Source organism: Ischnura elegans, chromosome 5, assembly GCF_921293095.1.
Source record: "Ischnura elegans chromosome 5, ioIscEleg1.1, whole genome shotgun sequence".
In the NCBI taxonomy this organism is placed as follows: Eukaryota; Metazoa; Arthropoda; class Insecta; order Odonata; family Coenagrionidae; genus Ischnura; species Ischnura elegans.
Genome location: NC_060250.1, coordinates 78,036,852 through 78,058,679, shown reverse-complemented (window position 1 = coordinate 78,058,679; position 21,828 = coordinate 78,036,852). Strand labels below are relative to the sequence as shown.

Sequence of the window (21,828 nt, the reverse complement as noted above, 5' to 3'; positions counted from 1 at the left end):
CCAATATTAGCCTGTTTCTCCGTGAAATGTAGATCACTTTGCACATCACTGGCGCGAGTGTCGACATTTGGAAGCTCATTTAAAAAAGAGGATGGGTAACAACACACCGGAGGATATCTGGATTATGTGTTGTACTAATCGTGCATGAAGTTTCATTAATGGCGCCTTAAAGTTAGAAACGCCTCTTTACACCATTGTTAAGGGTATACCTACATTCAAGGGGCGATGCTTTTCTTTCACGCGACCATGTCAACCCTCTTTAATTGCGTACCTATGTACTTGAGTTTTAGTGCTTCATTAAAATTATTTTTAAATAGTGATTTTTTTAATTATTTCTTTGCATTCAGGATTATAAGGATCCGGAAAAATGAATTAAGCATGACTAGTGAGGTGAATTTGAAAAGGAAACTGAAAAGGCATTCTTAGTTTTCTGCAATATTCTGTTTAGGTAGTCTTTCATCGCGCAAAGGTGTGAATAATAAAATGTAGTTACCTTTTATATTTTCATACACAGTAGCCATATTATGGCCAAATGCATTTTTTTCCTAAAACCTAACTTCCATCATCAATTAGCTCTGACGTTTGTCTCAATTACCACGAGGAACGCCATTTGAAAACGCATCAAACAGAGAGAAAAAGCTTCCAGTTACTGAATGAGGGCGTATTTTAGTTTCATTCCATGCTTTGCTGTTTGTTGTTTTACCATAATTGAATTAGGGAATGCATTGATCTCTTTGTAAAGCTGTCGTCCATCACCTTCTCATGTTTACGAAATAATATTATGCAGGATGCGAAAAATCAAGAGAAAACATTTTCGTGTCCCGCATAAATCCTGAAAACAAAAGATATTTACATTCAAATGACATTTTTCTGAGTTTATCCGTACATCCAAAATTATTTTGACGTTCTTTTGATGAGTTTCTCCCTCGCTGACGCGGGCTGAATAAATTTTTGAATGTTAGATTACGTCTTCAGTGATGCTTTCAATTCTCTCGAATTTCAGCCGTACATACTGTGTTTGGTCTACTGCAAAATATATTAATGGGTAAAATAAACGCGTTCATTCATTTTATAAGTCTGGGTTTACATTGGTACCTAAAAATTGGAGTAGGTTCGTAATGTTTTTAACTATTATCTGTCGCCGGGGTCTCAATGTTTTGGTAACGGCTCCCGACCAGTCGCTTCTTAAATTTTAAAATCTTCACGGTTTTGACACCGGTTAAGGATTTTAAGGCCCAAGTATAGATGAAATACTTCCTCATTGTCATCAGATATAATACTGACAGCCGAGTTTCCTCCACGCCAGGTTTTTTATAATAAGCTAGCCAAAGTTTGGCTGAGACCCGTTTTGACCTGCCGATTAAAATTTGCTCAGGGGGGTTTGAATTTGAAATGTGCCTGTGATTGTTGAATTTTATTAATCAACGGACTCTATATTTGGTAATAACAACGGCCGGTTTTACTTTCCACACTTATTGTAATATTTGTTGACCGGTTTCGACGTATTCTACGTCATTCTAAATTCCTGATTCTCTATGCCAGGTAGGTACGCTTCAGAATGACATAGAATACGTCGAAACCGGTTGCCGAGTATTTACATAAGTATGAAAAGTATAAAGTGCCTTTAATTAATTACTGTCCATAACTTCCACAAAGTTATATTCACCCACTATCATATCCCATATTTGGTTCTTGAATGGCTGTTGATTTTTTTGTCATTCAGCTCTTGCAAAAACTCACCTAATATAGGGTTCCCTCGCCGAGTCGCGATTCCTCCGAGGGTGAGGACGTGGGAATGATCTGCGGTGAACACGATGAGCGTCTTCTCGGGATTTAGCAGCGGAAGTGCCGCTTCAAGTGCAGCCTCCAGGGCCAGCGTTTCCTCTAGTGCTCTGTAGGCGTTGTTGTAGTGGTGGGCGTGGTCGATTCTACCGCCTGGGGATAAAATATTGATAACGTATTTATAATATCTGTCACAAATACTTCTGCTGAAAACCACAATAATGCTATGTGGTTTAGATTACGCTTAGGAGGGACTATTTAATTAGCTTGTTCATCAGCCCTGAATGTTTTGTGTCAATCTTTCCTACTTAAATTGATGATGTGTGCATAGGTTAAAATTGACTGAGGCAGGTTAGATGTAATGAAAATAATACATATTGGTTGAAGAAAACAAGATAAAAATTTTTACCTATGTTTTATATAGGTACTCTGCATTTCAACCGCTAGGTTATCATCAATCACATGCCATGCATCGGCAATGACATGCCTGATGATGGAGTAGCGGTTGAAACGCGGTTTATCGAAGTGAAACTCATGTAAAAAGTGTTTTCTTGTTTCCTTCCACCTCTTCCTTTAAGAACATCAACTACTTCGTTCAATAGTCATTACGTTGTCAATCATAATTTGAAACATGGCATTGTTGACGAAAAACGATGTCACGTTGAGAATGAAAGCATGTAGTTACATAGATAGAAATTACCTTAATTGACCAAATCACCATTGTAGAAGAGTGTGAAATTAAAATGGTTTTAAAACATTTCGCTTGACAAAAAATAAATTAAAGTTTAAAAATCTTTCTTTTAGGTGCATAAATGATTGATAAGGATTTTTAAGTTCATCTTTGTAGTAATATTGATAAAAAAACAATGATTAGGTTCTGGTTCAAGGAAAAAGTACTCATCGAGACAATCTTGATCTTCTTTTTTGGCACAGAAGAAATAAAATTACATTGAGACTGGAAAACTGTCTTATGACGTATAAAAATCTACTCAGAGGGATAAGAGAGGATAAAACAGCAGGTGATTTTGGACTGCACGAAAAAAAGTATTGGGAGACAAATTTAATGGTTCTAAATTTTAATAATCGTTAGTAATTCGGTGTGTTAACGTTCATTAATCTTAAAATAATGGATTGTTTAGCAAAGCATTTGCAAGTAACGCTAAATATTCTCAGATAACTCACTAGGATGGTTATGTCTATTTCGTCTACCTTCGGTTATCTTCTTTGATTTCACATAGATATTTGCCATGTTTCATATATTTCATCATATTCTCTAAAGTTCTGAGTAACATAAAACTTACCTTCGACGAATAAAAAGAAGCCTTGTGGGTTTTTGGATAGTATTTGGATGGCTTTTCGTGTCATTTCAGCCAAAGACGGGTCCCCCTCGTCACTCTTGTCTCTGTCCGCCTCGAAGTCCATGTGAGAATATGCAAATAACCCTGTAAAATAGCGATGGAAGATTTAAAAGCTGACAAATGTTCAGAAATTCAGCATTCTTTGCAGGACCCTTTAAATATTTCTAGCATTATTATCATTTGGTATAGAATATTTCTTGTCATGTGTTTATTATTTTTTCCAAAAAAATATGAAATAGGAAGCATATTTATTTTTTCATAATTTAAGATTGAGAGATGTTTAGATGATTGGATTTCTTTTTGAAATTGGACTTAACTCTGTATACACATTAGTAAAGTATCCAGCTTTTCAAAAGTAGGTACGTTGCTAATTATGCACGTCGTTCTGCTTTTTCACTACTTTTGTGTATACTATAATTTCTGTGTAACTCTCCTAGTTGATTTATTTTCAGCATGGTTATCTTTCAAAAAAGCGATTAATTTTAAGGCTATGTTCCAACGAATAATGTGTTTTACTTTTAGGAAATAATTTTGTAATATGTAAAGATTTATGCGCGTTGTTAGGAAATCAAAGCATTTGAAAAAGAACTTCCCTATTATTTTACTTACATATCAAGTATGTTCTTCAACGGAAATACCATATTTCCGAGAGTATTCAATGCTTATTTATTATTAATGTGTTCTTAAAACTAATTTAGCCGTATAAATTAGCATTGTATTTAATACCTAAGGCACCTAATACCTTCACACACACTTATTTTGGGTGATGTATTTTATCATTTCAGTGCTGCTTTCACATTCGTCCAATTTTTACCGCTTAAACTTCCTTGGTTGCCGTGATCAGCCGACTTTATATCGGTCCTGGCACGTAGTCGGTCACTGTGCAAGCTCCCATACCATCCAATTGTTTACAATTGGAATGAGAACGGGCGATTTTTTTAATGACCGTCCAAAATCGGTGTGTACATCGGTATAAAATCGGTACAAGGAGCCTTAGGAAAAACTTAGATTTTCAAAACGACATAGTACCAAGCAGGTGGTCCACGTATTTGGGGTTGATGGCGTCGAACTGTCCCTTGTTCCACACGTAGTGTCCCCTTAACCCGCGCCTCTTCTTGTCTCTCATCCAGTCGTCGACCAGGTTTCGCCCGTCCAACCGCCTCCCTTCCTCCGACGTGGCCTCAGGATCACGCGCCACCTTGGGCAGCCAGTGCCGGCGACCACCGCCCAGCATCACCTGCGAGAGGACAGAGGTATCGCGGAATACGTAAGTGCTAATTATAGTTGGAAGGAGTGAAAAATTTGCATTCAGTGGACATCTTAAAAATAGGCTTGACTGCATAATTTTTATTAATCAAAAGGTCAAAAAATGTTTTTTTGTTGGTGCCGAAAACTTTTCAACTGAATTGGTCTAAATATTGCGTGGTGAATCTAATCATGAAATTTCTGTTAGAGTTCTTTTATAGATACGTCTTTTTTATTCCTTTATAATTTTAATGTTATACTAATTCATTCATTCACACGATACCTCAAGCGCAAAAACACAAATAAATTCATAGGGTAGGAAAGAAAGTGATAGGAACATATGGTTAAAAAAGGACTTGGACAACGGTGCTGTGGTATATGGAAAAAGCCAGAAATCAGCGAGTAAAAATGTAGCATGACACGGTCTCGAATCCAGGACCTTCCGGTTATCGGTGCTCTACCAGTTGCGCTGCCAGGACGCTTAGATTTGTCATGATTTCGGTGGTTTTCTTAATGTTATAGATATTTAGTGATTGATAGCATAAAGGAAAACTTAAATATATTGAGAAATTCTGTCAAGAATTATTACTTTAATCACTCATCGGAAAAAGATACACTTCTCTTCTTTTCTCAAGAAAACATTTTTACTCTGTCTCTATATAAGAGGACTTCTGAAGAGAATGAGTCTTGGTGAATATATTTCGGACAATTTTCGTCTATTCATTGACGGTGTTTGAAATACGCCCTCATTCACCATGGTCATAAGTATGTCTAAATGACAACCGCATATTCAACAAAAGTAAAAGAAGAATACAACGCTGTTGCTTCGCTAATGGAGAAGATAATGTATCAAGAACATTGATTGATATCTGAGGATATAAAAACGTTTATCTACCTTCTGGGAAAATAAAGTGGCTATAAAATACACCTGTTTCTTATATTCTTGGGTTAGAGGAAACCAATGAGTAAGAAAAAATTGTTCGTTGAGGAAGACCATGATTTTTGGCAAGAATAACATGGTAAAACAATCCTTTTGCTGAACTAGATATTATCATTTTGCCGTTTCTCTCTTGTGCTTTCTCGTGCAATTCTTGAATGAGGCTAAGGAAAATTCTTGGAGGTCATTTTTTGATGTTTTAAAGGATTTTATTGGAATGTATGAAGCTGATAATTGCATAGGGCTGATATAGAATATGCATAAAAATTTTAAAAACCCTGAATGCATTACGAGAACTAGTAAGCTATGTTCAGTCCCGGTCACAAAAAATTTATCACCCAGGAGCCAACAATTTTCTAATTATCCAATTGACGCCAATTTGGCGATGTCGCTGACCCAAAACTCTGCATCGGATAACAACAAACCATCTGCATTCGGAGGGAGGGCATTTTCTTTGGTTTGAGGGGGGACTTTGACCAGCAAAGTGATTTTAAATATGGTGTGTACGCGAGTCTTGGCCTCCGGGCGTAGTGAGCGCGATTTCTTCACAAAACTGAGTTGCGACTCATTCTGAAGCCGTCGTTTCCGCCGCAGAATGCATTTGAGCGCGTATTTATGGTTAGACTATATCAGAATACATGTGAAAATCCATTGTATCGCAACGTTTAGATATGTCGTGTTTAATACTTTGAAATGCCCTCGCGATCGTGGTTATATGGGATGTCTGACTCGCCTTTGAATTAAATTATAGTAATAACTCACCCATGGACAAGAATTTATTATAGGGGTCGAACATACGCGTCAAAGATTCAGCTGTGAATTTTCAACTTCTGAAGCAGAAATCTGGGCTTTTTCGAGGGAGAAATATTTCCTTGCATAGTATATAATTAACACGCGAGAACATGAATGTAAATTTATACTTATGAATGCTGAACCTAGAGATTTCGCAGCATTATAAAAATACTAATATTTTTTTTTAATAAGGGGATCGGGTTGGTGTGGTAGCTAGAGTGTTGGCTTCCCACCCGGCGGGCCCGGGTTCAAATCCCGGCAGTGGCAGAGAATTTTCAGAGACTGCCCGATCCCTGCTTGAGTGTTGTGTGGAGTACATTTCAAGCGTAACAATCCGTCCGTCGGATGGGACGTTAAGCCGTGGTCCCCTTGGCGCCTTTCGTTAAGAGCAGGCTAATACCGACGCCGGTTTTCTCTCCACCCTTACTTCCATAGCCTTACCTCATGGCGCAAATGACCTCAACTGTCGGTCGCCTCCTCCAAATACCATACCATGCCAATTTTTAATAACATTAATGTTGAATCTAATCTAATAGCAGGAAATGGGTACCACAATTATTTCACGCATTTTGCGCAATGGAAGATGATGGAAGCAATGATGAAGTGATAGAATTTTTTTCTCCGTTACTAATTTGCTTACTGTTGTACTGGATAAAAATATTTTCCTACTCGAAAGAGATTCGAATAGACTTCAGCTGAGGAGCGAAACATTTCAAATCATATGTAAATACGAACGGACCATTTCAGTTAGGATTCAAAATAAATCTTGAGGCTAGCTTCTATTCATTTATTTTCGTGGCTCACTTTGTAAACAGAGTTTTATCAGCGGTGCTCAAAGGGCAAGTAAAAAATAACATATGTCTCTGGTGAATGAGGATTCTCTTTGATGCCTGTCATGACAACCATGTACTCACCTCATTTTCGAACAAACTACCATCAGTGATGTAAGCGATAAGGAAAACCTTGTGTGTGAACCTATTTAAAAAAAAGAACCCTTTTGCAATCCTGCTTTATTTAATGTCACAGTCGGTCCATTGCGTGAGGACCAGATGCCCATCGCCACTACACAGTGAAACCCAACCAATGCAGAGAGAGAGGGAGAAAAAAACTTTGGAAAGGAAAATATGGGCCAGGATATCCTGTACATGGATGAAAGTCGTAGGAAACGAGTCAAAAAGAAGAGAGGCCAGAGTCAGAAAATGGAGGGCTTTCAGAGTGGGATATAAATGTCGCGAGAAACGCTGGAAATGTGCTGAACCTCGCTCCTTTTTTAGGATTGGCACGGAGGGAGGAAGGGCAAAGCAAAAGGGATATTGGACAGACGTAGCGAGCGTGGAGAGCGAAGGGTATTCGGCACATGGCAAAAAAAATAAGGACGGTTTTTCGTCGGGATAGGGCGCGTGATATCTCCCTTAAAAAGGGCAAGGGGTCTGAGGTTGTAGAAAAACAGGGGCATGCGCTCGAAGAGAGAGACAAAAGACGTGGTGGTGGATCCGACGGACGAAGGGCCCGATGGACAAATTGCCCGGGCATGAATGGCGGTTTGTCTTATCGTAGAAATAGAGGCGACGCGTTAAATCTCCGAGTGGTCTTATATATTTTTTTGGGCATTCTTCGATTTACTCGGGAAAATAAGAGTCGACTATGACCGTCTCTTCACTATTTAAAGAGAGTGTCTCGAAGCGGTTTAGTGGGAAGCATCGTGATCCCTAATCAATTACATCTCATAAAAGCTTGAATGATTATAAATAAAATGTTTATCCTTGATAAAAAACTAGAAATGATTATTTCCACACTCTAATCCTCGGCCTCCACCTGCTTAATATTTACGCGAAATTCACCTGGGGTTTGTTTTGACCCCATGCCGTAAATTTAAAAACAAATTGGTATTTTGAATAACGCACATATAAATCATGGTAAAGACATAAATAAGTAATTTCATTGCTTATCTAGTAATATTCATATTATCAAAAATAAATATATTTATCGTAAATACTCTGCAGATTATATTTTATCCAGAAAAATTTTCAGTTTTAGTGTGACATAAAGAACAATTACTTTTATAAAATTATGCATTAAAATATTTACTAATATATATTATAATGCATCACATTTTCTGCAGGATATAATTATATCTACATGATCATTACATACATTGTCTCCACATGTAATACTCCACTGTCGACCATTATTTTGATATTCTCTAAGTCATTTTCAAGGCAATAACTCTGATTGATGTTGAAAATGGATGTCGTTTCGTATTAAAGTGTGGAAATTACCGTTCGTAGTTTTATCATGGATATATTTTGTTTCTACCACGTAACCTTATACATACAATTTTTATAATTACCTAATAAATTATAATTTTACCCACTGCAAACAAACAATTCATTCATAAAACTTTATACGCAATCGAATATAAAATTACCTTGTACTTATGTCAATTTAAGCGCGTGGGCTGCAGTTATGAAAATGTATTCTGTTCATGGACTATTGAGCTTGATATTTTACATTCAAAGTTACGCAAATAAATTTTTTATCACCAGCTATGTACCATCAATTTTGGTGCATGGTAGAGTTTAATGCTTATTGAAAACTTTTATTTTATTCATGAGTAAAACTTATGTCTAAATGCATTTCTGTTTGTTGCCTTCTTCTATCAAAAGTTCCAAATAAGTATATTTGAAATTTCTTTTGAACCATTTACTCACAGATTCTTTCAAATTAGAAGTTACTTTTTTGATGTAATGAAAGGGAATGCGGGATTAGTTTTCTTTTGTAACTCTGAAATGGACAGTTGCCGTTCACTAAGAATGAAAGAGGAATTACGAACAAATGGGTAATATCTTTAATCTGTTGATGTCTTTTAGCTGTGCAATCAATTATTCTTAATAAAAAACACGATTTTTATTGGCATTTGTCTCATATTTGACTCCGAGGAATTGAATAATAATTGTGGTTGAAAAGAAAAGACTTATTATTTCCAAATTATTTTATTGTACGGAAATTTTTTCGACGTTTTATGCCATAATCAGGTATAAAAGGCTACAGTGAAAAACCCATACGTATAGTGCTAATCTGCAATATTTACTGTCGTAATTTGTACCTAATTATATATTCGTTCAACACAGTGGAGTTGTCAGTAAATTTGCGGGAGTCATGACCTTAGTCCGGGAAGTATGGAATACTCTGCCGGAAAGAAGGGAGTTTTTACAATAGGGAGTACAAAGCTCTACGATAAATACAAATCAAACTTTTCTCTGGGACTTGTAGCCATGCATTTGCATAACACTTCCTTTAAAAGGACACAAAAACTAATAAACTAACGGAAATGTAAATATTTTGATAAAATTTGGGGAGTAATGATCCCTTTGACCACCCTTGAATCCGCTTCTAGATAAATATCGAAAACAAGGGCATATGATTTAATAATTTGGGATCGAATTTTAGAAAATTTATCCTTTTCAAAAAATAAATTTGTTTTGCTTTAGTATATAGTATATTTTTATATTACTTTATTGTATTTTAGTATGTAGTTATATTTTAGTTAAAAAAGCAGTTTCCCGTCAAGCAACCAAAATACTTTGGTCTTAACGTAACTTAAAATGTCAACGTAAGAAGGCTAGACGGAACGCTTAAATGAGTGACGTGATGCACAGGAGCTGTTTATTCTCGAAAAAGGATGCTAACTAAGAATGGTTGCCTGAAATCTCGAAACGGAATGGTACATACTCCCTTTGCAACATGAACGTTTCCTGAAACTTCCTTTTGTTTCTTCTGTCTCTCTCTTTCTCTTCCCTTAAGTCTAGTCCCGTCCTGTCTACTCGATAGCGGATTTGACGGCGAAGGGGAACCCGTTAAGTCGACGTAATTCCCTTCCGACCCAATGTGTTTGTTCTCACTTTTATCTATACCCTGCAACCAAGCTCCTTCCTTCTCAACTTCCCTCTTGCTTTTTTTCTCCAAATTTTCCGGTTGGTTTTCGTCTCTCGATATCCTCGCCGTTGGATCCGCGAAAACCCCTTCGCATGGCCCTATCTCCCACGGTTGTTACGTGAACTTTCCTAAGTAGTTCCTCTCTGTCACCTCTCCTCTACTTCAGACACATTCCTTCTCTCTTTCCTCGTCTTTACTCTCTTACCATGTTGACTGGTACCGTACCATACTCGAATCCAAGGATGACTGGCATAATTTTTCCTCCATAGCCGATGTAAAACTCACCTCTAGTGCTTTTCATAATTAATTCTAATGCCTCACGATGAAAGTAAAACTTATTTTAATTCCACTGTACATTAATATCAATCAGATTTATCCTAATACGTGCTACTTTAATTTAATTCTGAAGGGGTATTACCCAGGCAAGCCTAAACTTGGTTCTTCCAATTCTTAATAAAATCAGAATATTCAATCCCCATGGAGTGAACTGTGTCCATATTTAAAATTATACTAACAATTTTCCACGATTACTAAATTTATAACGACCTAGGTGTCATTATTACATCATATTAAAGGTTGCCTTGCCATTATCTTGAAAACAATGCAGTAGCATTGAAACCTGGGACCAAATAAATTTTATAATCGTAGAGAATTGCAAGTAACTATTTCAATACTACTAATTGCTCATTGCTCTGATCAGCGCCAAATAAGTAAGAAACACCCTAGGTACATTTATAAAACTCTGCACGCAACGACTGGATAAATAGCTACGGAGAAAACGCTGCGCAAATGACATTTCGGAGAAAGGGGATCGAAGCTGATGAGACCACGCGCTGGACGTATGCGGTGAGAATGGGGATCACGAAGCCAAAGACTTGTGGGAAGAAAACTGGTGACTCGGGAGCCTTCACGAGCAGAGTGGGGGGGGGGGGGGGGAAACTTCCTCAGCAAACAATTTCTACGGAGAAAGGGAATCCAGGTTTACAGCTGCGATCTCCCCCGGCTAGAATGAGCGCGGGGGGTTAGGAGAAGGTCTTCAGTTATATGTGTGCGTGAAAGATAGTGAAAAGTGATGAATGCGGTGGTAGTAAAGGGAGCGAGTGTTGGTTTTTCGCTGCAATGCAGAATGTAACCCGGGAGTCATTAAATCAATTGGTAATGAATCAGTTAGAACGATTCATTGCTGCAACTTATTTCATTGCAGACGTAGTAACTACGTCGTAAAGGCATTTACTCTCTCTGGTAAGTAATTCATTACTCTGACACTCATAAGCTTAAGGAATTTTCTTTTTCATATAATTTCGGTTGCCATCAAGTTTAATATTAATGTAGAGTAGTAAATGCGATAAGAAACAGCAGTGTATACTGATTTTTTCTTATGAAGGAAGTTTCAGAATAATCCTTGTTGGTGCAATAGATTTACTTGAATATTGCATTAGGGCAGGAACCAATATAAAACGTCTTGCCGAATTATTCCGATAGTAATACGTAAGCAGCATTTAACTACTTTCACCTTGAAGAAGGTAGAACGCTGAACTTTAAGCATTTGTATGAAGCATTTCCGAAGCTCCATTGTATCGTGCCATATATCGTTTTACTCACTGCTATATGCTTTTTACTCACTTCAAAAATAAATAACTGAGCAATTTTTTAAACATAAACTGTTATCTTCCACGGTCAAAAGAGTGAAGAAGAACATGCGAAATACTGTGAGGACAGCGAAATGGTCGTCTTCTTCATATCGTTGAGGGAAAAATATTTAATTGGTACATTTCATTGTATTTCTTATAGAGAGAACGACATCTTTTCATTACAAATAGCTTTTTTTAATTAAATTTTACGTATTCTTTGATTTTTTTTTAAATTTCCGAAAGCTTGATTTCAATTTCCGAGGTGTAGAAAGGTACATGAATATCGACGCATCCTATATGAAAAATATTTAAAAACTTTCATGTCAAGAAATTTTATATTGTTTTCCTTACTTAAAGTAAGTATACCCCAGAAACGGAAATCGCCATTTTGGTAGCGTGCATGCGCGGAGTGATTTTCGCTTTTGTGCTAAATTTTAAGTCTAGAGGAACATTATAAACATTTCCTAGCATGAACGTTTTGGTAATATTTTTTTCATGTAGCATACGTAACGTCGGTATTCATGTTCTTTTCTACACCTCGGAATTGAAATCTAACCTTTGGCCATTTAAAAAATTAAAGAAAAGGTCAAATTTATTTTGTGTTGCCATCAAACTGAGAAAGGGAAGACTTTTCATCTGAACGGAGTAGAGTGGAAAAATGGGTATTTTTTAGCGCTAATTTCTCCAATGCACGGCATCTATCAAAATACTATGGTCTCATGTTAGCAAAGGGTTATTTCTTCACCGCATGCCTTTAAAAATGAAGAATGCAAGTAGTATGAATAATATTCTTAAAAATTCATTTCACGGTGGAATCACAAGGAGAAAATAGGGCGTAGTAATGGGAAGGAATACATTGCTAAAATTATTGATATTGTTTGTGGTACGCAGTCTTTTGAAATTAAAATTAAAGCAAGTGATAGATTTGGAGTGAGGCACTTTGTCTGAGCCGCAGAAGGTCTTATCTGGTGGGCGAAACCATGAAGAACCTCGGCGCATAAAGCCTCGTGAAAAACTTTTCTGTGCACCATCAAAAACAAATACTTTCACTTCACGAAGTGGAGTGGAAGAATGGGTAGTTTTTTAACGTTTTTTTTCTCCAATTCACGGCATTGAAAGCTTTGGAGGGGAGTTTTGTGTGTGAAAAAATGTAATAAAAGAGGAGTAGTTGTCGTTGAAAGGCGTGGATGCGACGGACGGATTGTGGAGTTGGGATGGGAATCTGCTCGCGTCCGCAGAGGGGGCTGATTGATCGAAAACTTCCACGCCCCCGCCCCCTTACCCTCCCCTGCCACCCTTTCCACCTTCACTTTTTATTTCATTTTTCTTTCTTGATTTTTTCCTCTCCTGTGTTTGTGATCGCCTTCCTTTACGGTTATAGATGACTTGCTAAATATTATTTCACGGAAGTGCTTAAAATATTTTACCCAGAATCTCAGAAATAGACATATTCTGAATATTATTTTTCAAAAATTCGAACGTATATCTATATCCAAACCAGCTTCGACGCTTCAATCGCACGCCACAAACGGTTCCTTGAAAATAATCAATTAATTGCCGATAATTGTCCTCTTGTCAATGTACATTGAAAAATCTTGGTTTAGCCTTCTCCAATAGGCTCCATTTTACATCACATGTCGTACATTTTTTACAGCTATGGTCTTTCTCGTCACCTTTCCAAAGGTTATAAGACTTAAGGAGACTTATATGACGAAAGTGGTATACATTTCAGCGCCGGAGTATCTAAAATCTGTTCGCATATTTTCAAAAATATGTGAATTCTTAGCCATGAAATCGAGTTTTGACAATATAAGCGCTCGCTTTTAAAGTTTTTTTTTGTGAGTAATATTAATTGCTATTTGCAACTGTTTACGTACTGGTTAAAAAGTATATTTATTTGCTTGGAAGAAACATTGATTAAAATTTCTTATCCAACATTTTCTTTTATACGTTTCCCTTTTGGTTTTTCCTCTCTTTTCTAATGGCTATGTGATTTTCTAATAGTTTTGTCGCAATTTCTCAAACTTGTCATCAATAATGTCTGAAATAGACACCTATTCCAAACAATGTATTTAAAAAATTCATGCATGTATTACAATATGATCAAAGCGACGTTTGGCACTGTAATCGTAGGTTACCTGAAGGTAGTGTAAATGTAAACTCCTATTGGTAAATATGCGTATCGATAAACTTTGAAAAAAGCTTATGGCTGCTTAGTTCATTTTCTTCCGCATCTTTTCTTTTTGTCTTCCCACCGAGCTTGCGTCACCTTTCTTTCCATTAATTTTGTAACTTTAAAATTTTTTTTTAATAATAATAATATAGTTTATTAATAACAATATATACATATTCCATCATGTCTTTTAACATATAACAATCTAGGCCCCGCTAAGTCTCAAAGACTTGTCAGCGGGTTCCAATACATCACAAAAATATATGACAGCATTTGTATAATACAGATACATTTTCCCAACTAATGCAAGCATACATACACATGCGAACTAGCCTTCAATTGATATTCATATACATTAGTATACCAGTATCTAATACATTTATATACATTTTTTATATTTATATATTGCTTTCAAGGATAATAACATACATTAGAAAAACGGTCACTCGATTTCATTTACCTTCTTTTTCATTTTCCAACAACCAATTAACAGATATTTCAACGACATATTAACAATAATTTTTAACCATTAGTTTTTAATAATTACATTATTTCACCTTCAAACACGGAAGGAAGCTAAGCGTCAAAAGAGTGTTACACAATATCGAGGCATGAATTCGATGAAATAGTTTGAAGAGTCAAAGCTTTTAAAATTGATTCATACATTTTAATATTCTGTTGTCTTTGCTAATAAATCCAAAATTTCTCCTTTTTAATCCATAACGGTGAAATGCTTATTAATGAAGTGTCCAAAACCATTTTATTTCCAGCATGCTATTGTAAAAGATTTAATTAGGTCAAAGTTTTTTTAGCGTGTTCCACCAAAAGAGAGCAAGATAGAACCATGCAACAACTCTGCGTGTATAAACTATAAAACAACAACATAAGAAAATCTTTAACGTCACATCAGTTTTAATTTTGCCAGCGCTATAATAATGACTATGTTTCTTTGCCTAAGCATCATTATCAATTCGATAAATTTTCTTGGAATGATCGTCCGTGATTAAAAGTTTGAAAAAAGAGTGATTCCCTGATGATTGGATGATAGCTATCAGAGCAGTGCATTTAAAAAATTTTCACAGAGACAATGTTTGATGAAGTTAAAATAATTCCTTCCAAATTTTTTCATCAAAATATATGATATTGCAATAATCCCCTCATGTTGTATGCTTAAAAATAATCTCCAAAATAATAATGAGTATAGTACGTTTTAGCTATTCCTGGAGTTTCAAAGCAGTGCCACGTGCTTTTATACACTGAGCGTACATTAAATAAAGCTATTCAAACTTCCCTCACAAAGACGTGAACTGTCACCTTATCTCTGAAAAAAAAGGAATATTTTTAGTATAACTTTCTTAATGTTCATTTCGACCTTTCGTGGCGAGTAAATAAAGACCAATTCCTGGGAACGTTTGCGTGAAACCAAGGCTAGCATCCTTTGACCCACTTGTTCCATAGAAGAACCTGCTTGGATACAAAATATTGAAAATAATAAATGACGGAATGAAAATAAGACACCGTGAGCCCAGGAACGCTCTTTGTTAGTAAACAGAGACGTTTTTCATTGTAATTACACCACACTTAAGGAAGTCCTTTCCGTGAAATATACGCTCTGTCGGCTCTTTCACGTTACGTAGCTTTAGCCCGTGTCGAAAAAACGGTCGAAAAGACTGAGAATGCTTTGAATTCGCTCAGCTATCTTTCTGGTAAATCTACATTTGTTATACCTGAAATTTTCATTGCATTAACTCACCACTTCTTTGTGGAACAATTATGGCACCTCTTTTTTTCAATCCGCAATAATGGAAATATAGATTATCATATAGGATATACTGGACCGTAGGAGAAGTAAAATTTAACAGACTTACGAAAACTTTTACCACCATTTTAAGTGCAAACCTTGAGTATCGGGAAGGTTTTCCGGCTGATTTTCACCGGATGATTTCACCTGAAAGAATGTATAAGTTCGGGGGGAATTCCTGTCTGACATGAGGAGTGGAAATTGATAATATAATCTAAAGGAAATAATGCGGATGAGTGACAGTGTCGTCATGGATAAAGCTGAGTTTCATCTCATCAGATATTTATATTAAATCCCCCTCGCGAAACTTAAATGACTTAATTACTTATGGCATTAATTAATCTGCCACGCAAAATAAATTAAAAGCACAGAGGTTTTTTTTACTTCACCGAAAGCAGTGGTGCCCAATACAACGTTGATTGGTTTTCGATTCGTATAAAATTAAAATTGATTAACTATTGATTAATTTTTTATCAAACGCAACTTCATTTTCTGGATTTTTGTTCTTGATTCCAAAGAGCGTTCGCTTCCTGGTCTTAAAACCCAATATTAATTGAAAAGTTATTTTTGCCGTTAAGTCGATGGTGGGGAAAATATTGAAGGTAAATTTCCTCGCTTGGCTAAATTTGTAATCCAATAAGGTTCTTTATCGTTGGAACCTATGCAATCGGTGGCATACAAGAATATTTGCTTGGTTCACGAAATTCATTATATTATTTGATGCACAGGGAGGGTTAGGTAATATTGTAGGTCTATTTGCTTGAAAATTTTTAGTGCCAACAAAACATGAATAAATAGGTCAATAATTTCCAGTGTAAATGAAAATTTCTGCGTCGTAAAAATGAATTGCCAAATAATGTCTCGCGTACTATCGTGGTTTTACGTATTTTATTAAAAATTGTTCGAAGGGTTTAATTAGGAGAAATATTTGTAAATAATATCTTTTGCGCCATCTAATGACGATCTTTAGTCCGTATTTGCCTGATCTCATTGTTGTTTACCGTTACCGCTATCATTGGTTACTTTTCCAGAAGCTCAGATGTATCAAGAAACTATGCCTAGTTCAGTAGCCATTTCGTCTGCTTGACGACTATACAGTGCACGTGCTTGAAATATTTCTATCACGATTATTGATAAATTTCCACACAGCTTCAACCAACGTGCGCTTCGATGTTCTTCGGAGCTTGGTTATTCACCTTTCAAAGAAAGATAACTTTCCGTTAGCTTTAAGCTTCGAAAAAACAATTATTTCTTCTCTAACATTCATTTTTATATTTTTTCAGTCCCAATTTTAATCTCACAACAAAAATTTAAGTATTTGCATTCCTATTATTTTTTCAATAATCGACTATGGGCTGCGTATCGATTTCCTCTCTGGAGCAACAACTAGAAAAAATTTCGATGCTATGAATTCATCGTAGTTGAGATTTTCACCACACTGTTTGCGTGTAATATCTCGCAATAAATCCGCTTCGACGCCATACGGCATTAATAAATCTCGCGGTGTGAAAGAAATTACTTCTCTGTAGGTGGCGCTCTGAGTGGCAGGGTAAAAAATACTATGTGCTATTTACTAGCAACTTCTTAAAGTATTATTTAATAGCAGCTACTAAAAGATTTTTTTTGTCAGATTCAAATTGGAATGGAAAAAATATTAAAATGAACGTTGGAGAAGAAATAATTGTTTTTTCGAAGCTTAAAGCTAACGGAAAGTTATCTTTCTTTGAAAGATGAATTACCAAGCTCTGAAGAACTGCAGTTGGTTACAGCTGTGTGGAAATTTAGCAATAATCGCGATAGAAATATTTCAAGCGCCTACACTGTATAGCCGTCGTGCAGACGAAATAGTTACTAAACTAGGCATAGTTTCTTTATACATCTGCGCTTCTGGAGAAATATTTCGATGCTATGAATTCATCGTAGTTGAGATTTTCACCACACTGTTTGCGTGTAATCTCTCACAATTAATCCGCTTCGACGCCATACGGCATTAATAAATCTCGCGGTGTGAAAAAAAATACTCCTTTTTGGGTGGCGCTCCGAGTCGCAGGGTAAGAAATACGGAGTGCTATTTAGGAGATGGGTTGGATCTCTCTCCTTTTCCCGTCAGATGTCTTCTAGAGTGAGAGCTGCGAGAGAATAGGGATGAACATTTTCCCTTTCCTCAAGTGCGCATAATGCCCCCAACTCATCACGTCAGTCCTTTCTCCCTTCCCTGTTACGTGCTGCCGGAGTCGGATGGTGTCGGAGGAGAGGAGAAAATGGTGGGAAGACAGAGAGTGCAAGGCTATGAAGTATAAAAGCCATTTCTTATTGAAATAATGGACACTTTAGGCTAAGATGGACGATTGTGAAGATGGCACACGTGTAAGTAGATGGACATTTGGAGGAGGCGTCCGACGTGTCGGTCACTTGTATCGAAATGTTTGGTCATTTTTGCATTATGAAAAATAATGTGTTATAGCAATAATTTCTTGATTAAAGCTTTCGCGGCTCATGGTGATTAAAGAGAGACATACGGGTGTATTCTGCGTGATGCATCGGAATCGCCCCGACGTTTCGTGACCGATTTGTATCACTTCTTCAAGGGAATGTACCATAGAAGAAGTACTATGTACCATGTTACCCTGAAGAAGTGACACAATTCGGTCACGAAACGTGGGGGCAATTCCGATACATAACGTGGCATACACCCGTAAGCCTCTCTGTAATCAATAGTAATAATATTACCTACATTTAGAGCGAAGTTGAGACAGTGAAGTCCACTCTAGCATTCAAGTGTGATAGTCACACACAAGTAAGTCTTGATAGCCAAAACCTACTCAAGAGGAATCCGAACCCATGACGTCCACCTCAGTAGGCAAAGGCACTACTTAGAATACTACCAAGGGTGCTAAGCTGCAGATGAAGTCAGAGAACGAACGGTAAGGGACGAAATTGAGATTAGACAGAAACCCCTATACGGAATTAGCTGGGCCTTAAGGGGAAGGCATCGTGGGGGCCACGGCTTTACAGATGATGGAGCCCATCCGATGGAGTGAAGTACTAAAAACATTATCCACAAAGCACTAAACCAGGGAAGAAATCCCTTACAACAATTCTGCAATACTAGAAAAATCTCTTGTTAAGCTTACAATGAGAACTATCAAAAATATGAGAAACAGACAGATATTTCAATAGTGTTGGTACTACAAAAAACAAGATTTTGCCTTACTTAAATCACAATAGTAGTGCCATATTCTAGCTTGTAACTATTCTCATGATTCAGCCAAATTCGGGAAAACATTCACGTGACCAATTGTAAGTTTTTTTTCGTGGTATTAATCTCGATGCTCCCTTAATTTTATTAGCTCTGAAAACATTCATGGCGAGCAAGTTCTCATGACGAGCTGATTGCATGACTATTAAGATTCAAGTAATAAGTAAAAACCGTCAGAATCAAGATGATATATTAAGTTTGAAAGGGTGCAGACTTTCCAATTTGGAAAACAATATCCTAAATGCACTACGAATTATCTACATTCATAATGAAACAATTGATGTAATTCTCCACACTTATTTATAAAATGCACCTACAAAATGGCACTGACAAAACTCGCCTAAGTTTTCTCATTAAATGAGTGACTAGTATTATAATTTTTTTTTTGGTTTATCATTAACGTTGATTAGAGTCTTGGAGTTTAAGTCTTCAAGAATAAAATGATAAATTTTTGATCAAAAATTTATTTTATTTAAATACCTCCATCAGGGCTTCATTACATTTAATGAAAAACAGCCCGAAAAACAGGTGAAGGTATATAATTATGCCAAAACGTTAACCAAAAATTCAGCATTTTATTCTTGAAGACATTAACTCTAAGACACTTGTCAACGTTAAAAATTTATCTCACGAGAAGGAAAAAATCTCAAATTGCAATAAATGTAAAAAAAGCGACAGAAACTATTTCCTTTATAGACTAAATTTGCTTTTAAACGAATATAGATAGATACATTACTTCTGGGAAACTTCCCCCATCACACCCTTCAATTATTGTTTAATTCTGCTAAACTTTCTAAACTTTTGTTTTTACGGACGTATTTTCCCCTGTGTTGCTCTCGAAGAACCGGAGATTAAGGTCTTGGACTTGCGAGGCAAAGATGTTGCACAAGGGAGCTCCTCACACGCTCCTTTTGTGTGTGAGAATCCTTTCAAGGGAGTGCGAGGTGAAAGGCGAGGAAGACGTGGGCTGGAGATTGGAGAGAGGAGACACGGGTCACTGCGATATATTCGCCGCGAGAAAAGAAAGGATTTTTACGCAGTAACCTTGAGTGGGTAACGCTCGGGTGGACTCGAATACTCGCCTAGAAATGGAGATGGGTTTTTGCTTTGCGTCGTCCATCGTCGAGGCAGATGCGCGGAGTTTGCCGTGGGAAGAGAATAGGGTGACGTCCTCAAAAGGGTCAGAATAGATGAGGCATGGGGACCCGGCGACAAGATGAGTGAGGTTTGAAGAGTTTGCTGATGCATACAATTTTAGACGAGTTTTACGCATATTGGGTGAAAGGTCTGCGTCGTATTCACGGAAAGATTTTTCCCATTGGGATGTGATCCGTACAAAATCCAGAGGAATAACATATGGTGGCGCTGAATTTGAAAAGGTCGACGCAGACAATTATAATTGCACATTTTCGTCCAACCTTGATTATTTAATGTCCATTAAATTCAAGAGTTATTTATCTGTACTTCGGAGCTGATGGACACTATGCCCGTTTTCCTAATTTTTTAGCAGAGCAGTTTTCAGATATTTTAAAAATTTAACCACTAATTGCTAGAAGGTTACGCCAAAAGCTTACAACATTTTTATATCACAATACTAATGGGAGCTAGGCTTATATTGGTTGAACAGTTGAGAATGGCTATCTTTAAAAGCGACACGGGGAACATAATATTAGAGCTGGTCTATATTTCCAGGTCCGACAGAAGTGATAAATTAAGAGACGTGTTTTGCGGAACGGATAGATGTGGGAATTCGTTCTTACCCCGAACCATGGAGGATTTTAATAAATGCTAGTCCTAATTTCCTTAGAGCACTTCCTTTTTATGTAAGAACGGCTGGTGTCCTATCGCCCTCTGCCACACGTCTTTTAGGAGGCTTGCGGGGCATTCATCTACATCTACATAATACCCCGCAAGCCGCCTAAAAGGCGTGTGGCAGGGGGTGTAAGGACAGCAGCTGTTTATAGCTAAAAAAGATGAAGTGCTCTAACGAGGTTGAGACTAGTGTTTATTAAAGTCCTTCATGGTTCGGGAGAAAAACGAATTCCCACATCTATCCGTTCGGCAAAATATCTCTCTTAATTTATCGCTTCTATCGGACCTGGAAATATAGTATGGCTCTAATATTATGTTCTCTGTGTCGCTCTTAAAGATATCCATTCTCAATTATTCAAGCAATCTAAGCCTAGCACACAGCCTCCGAGTCTCCAACGTCTCCCAGCCTAATTCGCTTAACATCTGGGTAACACTGTCTGTACGCCCGTAGCAGTTTTTGACGAAACGCGCAGGCGTATTATGTAGATGTAGATGAGTAATATTGGTAGAGTAGCCTAACCTTCTAATTTTTACTGGTTAAAATAAAAAAAATCTTACAACTGAAATACTTTTTCTGAAAGAAAACGTACATAGTGTCCTTTACTTCCGAGGCATAGTAATACAATATTGAAAACGCTGAATACTCAAGAAAAACCGGTTTCAATGTAACTTAAAAGTTTATCCAAAAATATTTTTGCATTGCTATAGCTCAGAAACTTAGGAGTTTTGACCCCATGTTTATGGGTAAACAATGCTTAAATTTGCGTCTCTTAGACCTCCTAAAGTATTAGAGATTCCTCCTGAAGCAGCCTGCATATATAAAGTGGAGGAAGAGGAATGTTTCTCGCAGCCGTCACCGCATGTTTCCATGGTGATGCGGGTCAGGCGACCGGCAGCCACCCCTTGAGAGGGTATTCTCGCCATCAAGGGGCTTCGGAACGAGATGCGGCAGCGCGGCGCATTAGATGGAAGAGGTGGTCGGTGGGTGCCACTTTGAGGGGTGCCCAACGGTCGCTGATAAGTGGCCAGAGGTGAAAATTGTAGACCTCCTCCTTAAACTCCCGACCTTCCAGATGACGTAGAGTGGAGGAGACGGAGGATG

General features: G+C 37.1%; 1 protein-coding gene across 1 annotated transcript in view; it reads right to left on the bottom strand.

Moving 5' to 3' along the window:
* LOC124159096 (alkaline phosphatase, tissue-nonspecific isozyme-like) overlaps positions 1–21,828 on the bottom strand; it is a 245,307-nt gene that overhangs the window by 8,804 nt on the left and 214,675 nt on the right. Inside the window, exons 6-8 of the mRNA XM_046534639.1 lie at positions 4,170–4,377; positions 3,084–3,224; positions 1,741–1,935 (exon numbers count right to left, since the gene is read on the bottom strand). Coding sequence (XP_046390595.1) covers positions 1,741–1,935; positions 3,084–3,224; positions 4,170–4,377 — 544 coding nt within the window. The remainder of the gene's footprint in view (positions 1–1,740; positions 1,936–3,083; positions 3,225–4,169; positions 4,378–21,828) is intronic.